Raw genomic sequence first — 12,412 nt, forward strand, 5'->3', positions numbered from 1 at the left:
TGAGCAAGAGCAAGACCCTATCTCTACAAAATAATAGAAAAATTAGCTGGGTGTGAGGGTGTATGCTTGTAGTCCCGGCTTCTCAGGAAGCTGAGGCAGGAGAATTGCTTGAGCCTGGGAGGCCTGAGGGTGCAGTGAGCTATGATGATGCCATTGCACTCTAGCCCAGGTGACAGAGTGAGACCCTGTCTCAGAAAAAAAAAAATGCTACTACTAATAATAAATGTTGACTCATGAAACTGAACAGAAACGCAAATGCCAGTTTTGTTTATTTTTTGTTCAGATGGGCCCAGTTTTTCATCCATCCACTAATGATCAGAGATGCAATTGACCGTGAAGTTGAAGCTGTTGATAGTGGTAAGAAAAATGCTTTATGTCTTGCTACAGTTTTTTCTTTTATCAAATCAGGTATTTAGCACATTTATCCATCCTATCATTACAGCATTTTATCTTTATATGTTAAAGGACTAAATTGAAATAGATGTGTTATGTTTATTCCTGAAGTCATTAAATGTCTAATTCAGTATAGATTTGAAATAAATTAAAAAGATGATGAATTTTAGTTTTGTATCCATTGTTGTTTTGAGTTTTACCTTTGCAGGATAGGAGACTAATTCTTAAAGCAAATACTGGGTGTTAAAACTTTAAACGTTCACTTACTCTTTTTCCATGAAGAGACATTTTCTCAAGGACTGTAAATATACCATCCTGATGTTTATATAGCTAATCCTTTTTTTACCTAAGTCTGTAGGTGCTTTGTGGCTTGAATTTTGGTATTTCTAGAAACAATTTTGATGTATTTATGGATAACTAAATACCTGAGCAGGAAGTGCATTTAATTTTTCTTTTGGACTGTTTCTCTTATCTTCGAGATTTAAAGAATGAAGACAGTAAGGAAAACTGTGCACTTACATGGTGAAGCTTTATTATAAGCTCTATGCTGTAAATATTCCTCATTTACATAGTACTAATAAATATCACCATTGTAGATTATCCCTGCTTGCTTTATTTTAGCATTAGAAACATGAAATACTAGAATTGGGGGCACTGACACAGTTAATATAAGTTAGGCTTGGCTTATAGCAATTGAAGAGGCAACAACGTCTTTGTATTTATTCCTCTTTTTATAGTATTTTCCTTCTTGGCTTGATTCAATGTCTAGTTGTAATGATGATTTATTGCATTCACTAAGCTGAGTGAACTACAGATGGTGTCTGGAAGTCAATATACCTCTGTTTAACTTACAGAAGTGTCTCTAGCTGCGGCCCTCATTTTATTTGTAAAAGGATAGGATGGTTAGGTTACTACTAGTTCCAGTAGCTCCTTGAAATCAAGGATTTGTTTTCTTCATTTTTCTTACTTGCCTACTACATTGTTTATCTTAGACACCATTAAATATCTTTTGAATTGATGAAAAACCGAAACAACTAAGGAAAACTTGAAAAGTCCTTCCCACATTTTGAGACCTAAGAACTATTATCTGGCCGGGCGCGGTGGCTCACGCCTGTAATCCTAGCCCTCTGGGAGGCCAAGGCGGGTGGATCGCTCGAGGTCAGGAGTTCGAGACCAGCCTGAGCGAGACCCCGTCTCTACTAAAAATAGAAATAAATTATCTGGACAACTAAAAATATATATAGAAAAAATTAGCCGGGCATGGTGGCGCATGCCTGTAGTCCCAGCTACTCGGGAGGCTGAGGCAGTAGGATCGCTTAAGCCAAGGAGTCTGAGGTTGCTGTGAGCTAGGCTGATGCCACGGCACTCATTCTAGCCTGGGCAACAAAGTGAGACTCTGTCTCAAAAAAAAAAAAAAAAAAAGAACAATTATCTGTGTGTTAAATGCGTCTAGTATGTTTTCTTTGTATAGTTTCTAGAGTGGGTTGAAATCAGTCTTTAAAAAAGTAGACCTTTAATTAAATTTTGAATATTTGTCAGAACATATTTTATTGTGCTTTGAAAAATTATGCAGAAACACATAGTACATAGGTTTGGTTTATGCTGAAATTAAAGTAAGGAGCCTTAATTCATGTTGTGTTTTTGTTATTTGTTTTTAATGATAAGGGGACCTAGGTTTTGATTTGTATTCTGACAATTTTAACTGATGTAATGATTACTTAAATATTCATTAACCAGGGTTAAAAGCTCAATAATCAGATTTTTTTCTATTGTATTCAGATGTAACAATCTTCTATCATTCAGGTGTTACTTGTTTTATTTACATCTTTTTAGTTGCGGGTATGCTTAGATGGCCAATTCCATACATAAGGACATGAAGGGAAGTTCAACAGCTTTAGCAGATTGATCTTCTCATAGGGTCATTTTCCTTCTCCATTATTCATCTCTGCTCGCTTATGGAAGAGATTCTTTGTTTCCTGGCTTTTTAATTTATTAACTCATGATAACTTTATTACTTCATCACTGTTCCCTGGATTGATAATCCTGTTTTTGGTCTAATATTTTGATGGAGTGTGTGTGTACCTACATTTATAAGCATGTTTGTACAACACAGATAGATCTGTTCAATGTTTTATAATTTTTTTGAATACATTTAATAACAAAAGCTCATGTAACATATTCACGGAGTAGGTTTTTGAAATGGGATTAATTTATTGCTAAAAGAAGATTGTGGAGACAAAATTATTCATTTTTTTTTTTTTTGGGAGAGAGGGTCTTGCTCTGTCACCCAGGCTTGAGTGCAGTGGCACCATCATAGCTCATTACAACCTCAAACTCTTAGGCTCAAGCCATCCTCCTGAGTAGCTGGGACTATAGGCATGTGCCACCATACCTGGCTAATGTTATTTTTTAAAATTTTTTATAGGGATGGGGCCTCACTATTGCCCAGGTTGGTCTCAAACTCCTAGCCTCAAGAGATCCTCCTGCCTTGGCCTCCCACAGTGCTAGGATGATAGGCGTGAGCCACTGCACCCACCCTTATTTTTAATAATTAACCCTTTATTTTAATGATAATTCCTACTCTCACATAAACATGTATATTTACCTACATAGTATGTCTTAGTGATTGAGATGAGGGGTATGTCCAAAGTCCTTTTTTGTCCAATCAAGTGGCAGTATGGTCTCTGAGTGTTTAGATATTTATATTCTATTTTATCAGTTTTTTTAGGTCTTAAATCACTTTTTGTGGATACATTTATGTGTCTGTGTTATTAGTTACCTGTTGCTGCCAAACAAATTACCACAAACTTGGTGGCTTAAAATAAAGTTGATTTTCTCATAGTTTTCGGAAGTCAGAAGTCTAAAATGTTTCTGGAGGCACGGGAGAATCTGTTTTCTTGCCTTTTCCAGCTTCTAGATGCCATCTACATTTCTAGGCTATGGCCCCTTTCTCCATCTTAAGTGCCAGCAGTATAGAATCTTTTCTCTGACCTCTGCATCTCTCTTTTATATCTTTTCTCTGACTTTGATCCTCCTGCCTCTCACTTATAAGGACTTTGGTGATTATACTGGTACTACCTGGATAATGCAAGATCATCCGTCCTTCTCAAGATCCTTAACTTAATCACATCTGCAAAGTCTCTTTTACTAGGTAAGGTAACATATTCACAGGTATTGAGGATTAGGATGTGGGCATCTTTGGAAGGCCATTACTTAACCTGCCATACTTAATAATGGAATTGTTTTCTCTTATGTTGTAGCCATATCTTCATATTTTTTTATAGAGACTTGAAGAAATTTCCTCTGCTGAAGATGTGGATATATTTTTTACTGCCTCATCTTTGATTTAGCCTTTGTGGCTTATAAAGTATTTTCTTAAATATGCTTATTTCTGCTTCTTTCCATCTGTACTGTTACCGCTTTATAATTTCTACCCTCTGACCAAGTATAACAGTAATGGTCCCAACTGATTTTCTTCGTTCTACCCTTGAACCGATCTATTCTGCACATTTGCAACCAGAATGAACTTTCTAAAAGTTCAAATCTGATAATGCCATTCTCTTGATAAAGCATCTGCAATTCCTAACCATGTCCCATGATAAATAATAATTGCTAACATTTATTGGGAACTTACTGTGTGCATTATTGTGGTTATTACCCTCTTTATCCTTATTTGACATATGGTGAAACTGAGGCTTAGATTGTTAAATAATTAACCAAAATTCCAGAATAAGTTATTTGTCTAAGGATATATAGTCAATAATGACTGTATGATACCAAGATCTGTACTTGTGCACATGTAATACTTCTTTCCCAAGATCCCAAAATTATTTCATGCTTATCTCTTCCTGTTCAGCCTGATCTCTTACCTTTGCTTTGAGTCAGAACTTTGTTCAACCATATTAGCTTTCTGTTTTTCAGAGATGCCATCTTCTTCCCTTTTGCTCCTTAGAATGCTTTGTATACTCCCTTTCTCTCTCTCTTCCTTTCCCCAGAAAAACTCATATTTGCCCTTCAAGTCTCAGCTTGAGTCACCCCTAGGAAGCTTCTCTCCCAGATATCTATCCCCCAAAGTAAATTTACATGCAAAAATAAAACAACATTAAGTCAGTTAACTCTCCTTATATTTTTTCTTTGTTTTTTGTCTTTTTTTTTTTTTTTTTTTTTTGAGACAAGAGTCTCACTCTGTTGCCTGGGCTAGAGTGAGTGCCGTGGCGTCAGCCTAGCTTACAGCAACCTCAAACTCCTGGGCTTAAGCAATCCTACTGCCTCAGCCTCCTGAGTAGCTGGGACTATAGGCATGTGCCACCATGCCCGGCTAATTTTTTCTATATATGTATTTTAGTTGGCCAGATAATTTCTTTCTATTTTTAGTAGAGACGGGGTCTTGCTCTTGCTCAGGCTGGTCTCGAACTCCTGACCTTGAGCAATCCACCCACTTCGGCCTCCCAGAGTGCTAGGATTACAGGCGTGAGCCACCGTGCCTGGCCCTGTTTTTTTGTCTTAAATATACTAAAAATTTTATTTTGAGTTTATGTGCTTTTAAACAAATCAATGCATTTTAAAAATTAATTTGATAGTACATCATTAGAGGGCAGTTTTGTAGAATTCACAAGGTACATGAGAAGAAAAAGGTTTTAAGCAAGAGATACAAGTATAATAATTTTATAAAACTTAGAATTTCAAGGAGTTTGCAACATAGCCTACTAGCCACAGAATCCTAAAATGGAGCACTAGTTTTTTCAAGTGCTAAGAATCATTTAACCTAATATTTTTATTTATAAATGTGAAAACCAAAATAAAAATCGTAGTAATATTTTACTGAGGTTTCATATATGTCAAGCATATGCACCCACATAAGCATGCACCCCCACTCCTGATTTTCTTGTCTTGCTTTACCCTTTTGTTCCCCCAAAATAATCATTTTCTAATATATCACATAATTTATTAGTCTACATACCTTGTACTTTTTCATAATACCCTATGTGTATAACCACTTAACCACAGTGAATTTTAATTTCCTGCTGGACTCTAAGTGCCTTCAATCATTAAACAACTCCACTGACCCCTATGCTGCCTTTGATTTCATTAAGGTATTTTTTGTCTTAAAGCCTTTAAGCTTACAATTTTCACATGTAGAAAACTCTTCCCTTAGATATTCTTATGAAATGATCCTTACATCATTTGGCTTTCTACTTAGAGAGGCCTTCTATGATCACTCTGTCATCACTCTTCATTCCTTTACTCAGCTTTATTTTTTTTAATAGTACCCATCACTAACTGTGACATTATGTTAAAATTTATTTGTTGGTTTGTTTATTGTTTGTCTCCTCTACTACAATGTAAACTCTTTTGAGGGCAGAGACTTGGTCCTTTTTATTCACATTTCTGCCTCCAGCAACTATTTCAGTAGTACCTGATACACAGTAGGTGTTCAGTACACATTTGTTGAAAGAATATATCTCATTTAATCCTTATAAGGATTGTATGAACTACTAGGTACTATTAACTCCATATTATAGATGCAGAAATGGAATCAGGGAAGTTAAATAACCTTCTTAAGGTTGTACAGCTTAGTTAGTGACAGAACTGGTATTCTAGCTGTCTCAGTCGGTTTGGGCTGCCATAACAGAATACCACAGATTGGGTGCCTTGTAAACAACAGAAATTAATTAATTAATTAATTAATTATTTTTTGACAGAGTCTTGCTCTGTCACCCAGGCTAGAGTGCAGTGGTGTGATCATAGCTTACTGGAACCTCAAACTCCTGGGCTTGAGAGATCCTCCTGCCCCAACCTACCATGTAGCTGGGACTACAGGTGTGTACCACCACACCTGGCTAATTTTTTCTATTTTTAGTAGAGATGGGGTCTCATTCTTGCTCAGGCTGGTTTTGAACTCCTAACCTTAAGCGATGCTTCTGCTTCTGCCTCCCAGAGTGCTTGGATTTCAAGTGTGAGCCAGGGAACCCAGCCTAGAAATCTATTTCTTACAAGGTGCTAGCAGATTAGGTGTCTGGTGAGGGCCTGCTTTCTGGTTCATAGACAGCTGCCTTCACCCTGTATCCTCACATGGCAGAAGGGGTTAGGGAGCTCTCTGGGGTCTCTTTTATAAGGCACTGATCTCATTCACATAACATGGGATTCATAAAGTTAATTTTTGTTACTTTGCTGTCAGTTCTATGAGCTTGAATTTCCTGATAATAAAGAAGATACTGAGTTTCATTTTATTAAAAGTATTTCTTTAAAATTGGCAGAATATCAACTTGCAAGACCTTCTGATGCAAATAGAAAGGAAATGTTGTTTGGAAGCCTTGCTAGACCTGGACATCCTATGGGGAAATTTTTTTGGGGTAAGATACTCAATACCTCAGCCTATTTCATATTTTGTAGTTAAGGAAGATTGAGAATAAGAAAAGTTGATAAAGAATTGAAAATTATTCAGTGGGATGAAGGCAAAAAAAAAAAAAAGAATTGAAAATTGTAAAGTTAGGGTAACTAAGTACCTTTTACATTTTAGGATAGTAAATAGCTTTTCAAATAGAAAGTTGTATGCCCATATTTGGTTCTGTGACATTGGATATAGCAAGAACAGCACCTAATATTTCGTGAATGATTTCTAGGTGTCAGATACTGTGCTGATACTACATGAATTATCTCATTTGATCATTATCACAGTCTTAAGAGATAGGTACCATTATCATCTTCATTTAAAGGTAAAGAGGTTCAGGGAAACTATTTAATTTGCATAAGTCACACAGGTATTAAGTGGTAGATGTGGGATTTGAACATCTTTTTATCTAATTACAAGGTCTGTGCTCTACCCCAACCTGACATTTCCATTTATCAACTGACTCAGCAGTGATTTCTGTAATAGTTTTTGAACTGTGGCCTAATTTTGTTTAACTGGTATCTATATTTCATAATGGCTTTTTCTTCGTAGTACAATTTAATGATAGCTTCATATTAATCCTATTGATCATGGAGTAGAATCTGGGATGACTTGATCTAAATTATACTTCATTCATAGAGTGTTTTGCTTCCCTGTATGTTTTGTACAATTACTGCATTTTATGTGGCATCCTTGCTTTTTGTGTTTTATTTTTAAGAATTAGGCAGAATATTAGAGAGAAAACCTGAGTTAAATACTACAGTAATTATGAAACAAGGAAGCTTAGGCAATTACTGTCCATTGTTAAGGTATTCCCAACCAGAGATTAATTCTTTATTTATTAAAATATACTTCAGAATTGTTTCTTGTGAATTTTGGTCTTATATTAATATTATTACACACTGGTTTGATATTCTTGAGTACCTTGGCTTATTTCATTAGTCATGTATAGTAGCAGAACATGCATTGTTGGTGTAGAAGACTTTTAACACAGTGAACTTAGTTATTTCTGTAATTCTATAATTTTTTCATCCTTTTACAGGAAATGCTGAGACTCTCAAGCATGAGCCGAGAAAGAATAATATTGATACACATGCTAGATTGAGAGAATTCTGGATGCGATATTACTCTGCTCATTACATGACTTTAGTGGTTCAATCCAAAGGTAACATTATTTATTATTATTTATTATGCCTCTTAGAGTTACTCTGAAGTAGTGCTTTCTTAGGATTTGTTTGCCTTCATCAGTGCAATGCACTATTAATTACTTTAAAGCTTGACCGTAATACAAACTAATGGAAATCAGAATGTGGAGATGTCACATAGTAAGTGGCAAAGCTCAGGGAAGCACAAGATGATCTGATTCTCAGGCAGATGCTTTTTCTCTCATAAAAATAGCTCTTATCTACAGGGTAGTACTTCAGTCCCCAACACCCTGGGCGGGGGACTGATACTGGCCACACTGCAGGAGAAGAGCAGGAGGTGAAGCTTCATCTGTATTTACAGCTGCTCCCCATCGCTCACATCATCGTATAGACTCTGCCTCCTGTCAGATCAGCAGCAGCATTAGATTCTCACAGGAGTGCGAACCCTACTGTAAACTGCATGTGAGGGATCTGGGTTATATACTCCTTATAAGAATCTAATGCCAAATGATCTAAGATGGAGCTGAGGCAGTGATGCTAGTAGCACTGAGGAGCTAGATTATCATTAGCACAGAGGTTTGACTGCACAATGGATATAATGCACTAGAATTATCCCAAAACCATCACCCCCAATCCCCTGCCCCAGTCTATGGAAAAATTGTCTTCCATTTTTGGTAGTGATGGGGTCTTGCTTTTGCTCACGCCGATCTTGAACTGGCCTCAAGCCATCCTTCTGCCTCTGCCTCCCAGAGTGCTAGGATTAGAGGCCTGGGCCACTGCACCTAGCCCATTTACTCTGTATTGATTGTAACTCTTACAGGGCAAGGTGTTTGTTCATCCTTACATAAGGTCCTATAAAATGGGACCATGGCAAAAGTATATAAAATATAAAAATTATAAAAAACTGATGAATACCTCTACTTTTTTCCTTCTTTTGTCATTATTTTCAGTTACTTATGTTAATTACCTTTCACTAAAGAAATCATTGAAGCTTTCTTTTCTTTTCTTTACATTTTCCCTCCTTAGGCTATTTTTCAAAGTCAATTAATTGCTAAACTCTTCCTTTTAACATACCTTATAGTTTGCACATTTCTGTCTTTTTTTTTTTTTTTTTTGAGACACAGTCTCACTCTGTTGCCTGGGCTAGAGTGAGTGCCGTGGCGTCAGCCTAGCTCCCAGCAACCTCAAACTCCTGGGCTTAAGCAATCCTACTGCCTCAGCCTCCTGAGTAGCTGGGACTACAGGCATGCACCACCATGCCCGGCTAATTTTTTCTATATATATTTTTAGTTGGCCAGATAATTTCTTTCTATTTTTAGTAGGGACAGGGTCTCGCTGTTGCTCAGGCTGGTCTCGAACTCCTGACCTCGAGCAATCCACCCGCCTCGGCCTCCCAGAGTGCTAGGATTACAGGCGTGAGCCTTCTCTAACTTTACCCAGGGTGAAATAAAGGAGTCTAACAAAATTGTCTGTCTTCAGATTTTTTTATCTACTGGTTAAGAAGTGGCAAGTAATGGCCAAATTAAAGTAACCCATTGTTTTGTAGCTAAAGATCTGTGAAAAATCTAATTACATTTCTACTTTGAATACTGACATTGCATTTCCATCTCTTCCCTGCCCTTCCCCCTCAAGAAACACTGGATACTTTGGAAAAGTGGGTGACTGAAATCTTCTCTGAGATACCAAACAAGTAAGATATTTATTTTCATAAATCATATACCTTTAGAGTTAGAGAGACCATATCTGGTATGAATCCCAACAATTTTTGTTTGTTTGTTTTTTAACAGGTGATAAAATTAAGACCTAAACAGGTTTAATAACTTTCTCAGGATCGCATAGCTTTTAAGTGAGAAAACTAAGATAAGAACCTAAATTTCCATAGTTTCTGTAGTTCAAAATGTACAGGCTTATGAACTTACAGTAAGCAATAATTCTGAAGAATTTATGCTTCCTTTTACATTTATTCAGTATTGCTGTGGTATAAAAGAAAGTATTGTGTTGAGAGGCAGAGTACATATACTTATGTCCCTCCCCTACCTCAGAACAAATTGTGTTCTGAAAGTTTGTTTTTTTAAGTCAGTTGTTTGGATCTTGGACTGCTTTTCCCTATAAAAGAAATAATATTTTAGATAATGGCTTTTCTGCATATCCTGAAAAACCTATTTCATACAGTTGAACCAAATGATCTTTTATAAGAAATTGTACGTGGAGTTCCAGTTCAGGATGCTCCAAGCATTTTTTGTCCACCTCAAATTCGTCAAAATAATGCTAATATTTATAAGATACTTTCCTGTTATATTTTTGTTACAAAGAACACAAAAAAATTTAATTTTGAAGCAGCTTAAGTATTTCTTCCTACACCTAGCAGTTTGCATTTTAATGAATCAAATTTTTTTCCTTGCATCAGGTGAGTAAGCTAGTAGTGTTTTCCAGTTTTTCTTCTAATACATAATTATTTTAAATTTATGAAAGTCGGAAAAATTTGTAATAACAATTGATTGGTTATTATTCTCTTGGCATTATATAAATTTCCATTGATAATTAGCAGTGTTTTTTTATGTATCAAAAGGCAATGAAAGCCATGTCAAATTTGTGGAGGGTTTATTTTTTTATTTTTCTGATAAGAAGTGAGTGTGAGCTATGGAAATGTCAAATGGCAAATGGGAAATGACTTTTACTGTAAAACTTTACCCATAAATGTTTTATGTTTACTAGAGGAATTCATTATGTTCTGTCAATCCCTGATAAGCATTTAAAAAATTCTCTTAAATACTATTCACTAATAACTTTGTTCCTTAGTCAGACATGTTAAAAAGTCTTCGAGGCATTTAATATAATGCTAATTTGTATTGACCATGTTTGGGAAGAAATATTAAAGTTACAATATTTTCACCCAGATCGGGAGCCCTTGGAAGGGGTATTTATACCAAGTTGTATAAATGCCACAGTGTCTAATATAGCACTTTATATCTAATAGTCACTTTATGTATATTTGTTGGATTAAAAAAGTATTATTTGTAGTATAATTTTCTTTCTGAAATGGCTTTGTATAGGAAGAAAACTGAAATTGAATGGGGTTGATAGAGGCAGTAAATATTGGGGAGAGGACTTCCCTTCAATTCATTATTTTCTATGTCTTTTGAGTTGTAAAGGCTATTGAGTTCTTGCGGCTGAGGTTAAGAATAGGTTGTGTACTTCAGGATTTTATGGCTTTGTTGCCATCTATTCGTTGATGCCTAGAATGCTTTTCAGCCAGGAATATGTAGAAAAGATTATAAATATCCATTAGTTAAACATCCCTAAAGATACTGCTCTTAAAGGCTTTTGCCAATTAAATTTTAATGTATTTGTTTTATTTTCAGTGGGTTACCCAAACCAAACTTTGGCCATTTAACGGATCCATTTGACACACCTGCATTTAACAAACTTTATAGAGGTTCGTGAACCAAAGGTTTAAAACTGTTTGAAATAACTTTAGCACATTCTCTAAAACTTAATTGAGGCTGCCAATTTTCTTTAAAAATGAGAACACAACAGAAAGTATAGCTGGGTTGGAAAGGAAATAGATGGGCAATGGAGATCCAGTTAGGCCACTGACTAGCTGCAGATTGATTGATTCTGATGCCCTGCTACTATTTGAGACTGTTTCATGCTTTCTCCTTGTTTTACCCTCGTTCCCTTTTGTTCTTTGGGTTTTTGTTCCTGTCCTATTTCATTATATTTATATTCTGTTCTTTTTTGCCTTTAAAAGAGAGAAAAATAGAGGCGAGGGAAAACACTTTAGAAATCATTTCCTTTTTAACTTCATTATAAAAATAGTATTTGTTAAGTAAAGAAAATTTTAAAGTAAAGTATCAAGAAATAGGCCGGGCACAGTGGCTCATGCCTGTAATCCTAGCACTCCGGGAGGCCCATGCGGGAGGATTGCTTGAGGTCAGGAGTTTAAGACCACCTTAGGCAAGAACAAGACCTGGTCTCTACCAAAAATAGAGAAATTAGCCAGGTGCAGTGGCAAGTGCCTGTAGTCCCAGCTACTCTGGACGCTGAGTCAGGAAAATTGCTTGATTCCAAGAGTTTGAGGTTGCAGTGAGCTAGGATAATGCCACTGCATTCTACCCAGGGTGACAGAGTAAGACCCTGTCTCCAAAAAAGTAAAAAAAGAAAGAAAGGAGAAAAATCACCCTTAAATCTTACCATCCAGAGAAGTCATTTTTGGCAGATTTCCTTTTGATTTTTTATAGGTATATTTTCTTAACATAGTTGAGATCATAAAATATATACACTTCTGTCTCCTGTTTTTTTCCCAGTTAATATTATATCTATAATGGCTATATAATGAGTCATCATGTGATTAAGCCATAATTTACTTAACAATTTGCCCAGAGCGAATATTTCAGAAACATTCTGAATTCACCATTTCTCTTTCTGTCTTTTTATTATGGCAGATTTTTTCCTCTTTTTCTTAATTGCCTTAGATATTTCC

General features: G+C 35.9%; 1 protein-coding gene across 2 annotated transcripts in view; it reads left to right on the forward strand.

The window, feature by feature from the left end:
* Window positions 1–12,412, forward strand: part of NRDC (nardilysin convertase) — an 85,318-nt gene that overhangs the window by 45,041 nt on the left and 27,865 nt on the right. For both annotated transcript variants that reach the window (XM_045548039.1, XM_045548040.1), the window contains 5 exons: window positions 284–357; window positions 6,651–6,746; window positions 7,827–7,949; window positions 9,562–9,619; window positions 11,292–11,365. In XM_045548039.1, coding sequence (XP_045403995.1) covers window positions 284–357; window positions 6,651–6,746; window positions 7,827–7,949; window positions 9,562–9,619; window positions 11,292–11,365 — 425 coding nt within the window. The remainder of the gene's footprint in view (window positions 1–283; window positions 358–6,650; window positions 6,747–7,826; window positions 7,950–9,561; window positions 9,620–11,291; window positions 11,366–12,412) is intronic.

The sequence above is a fragment of the Lemur catta genome, chromosome 3 (assembly GCF_020740605.2).
Source record: "Lemur catta isolate mLemCat1 chromosome 3, mLemCat1.pri, whole genome shotgun sequence".
Taxonomy (NCBI): domain Eukaryota; kingdom Metazoa; phylum Chordata; class Mammalia; order Primates; family Lemuridae; genus Lemur; species Lemur catta.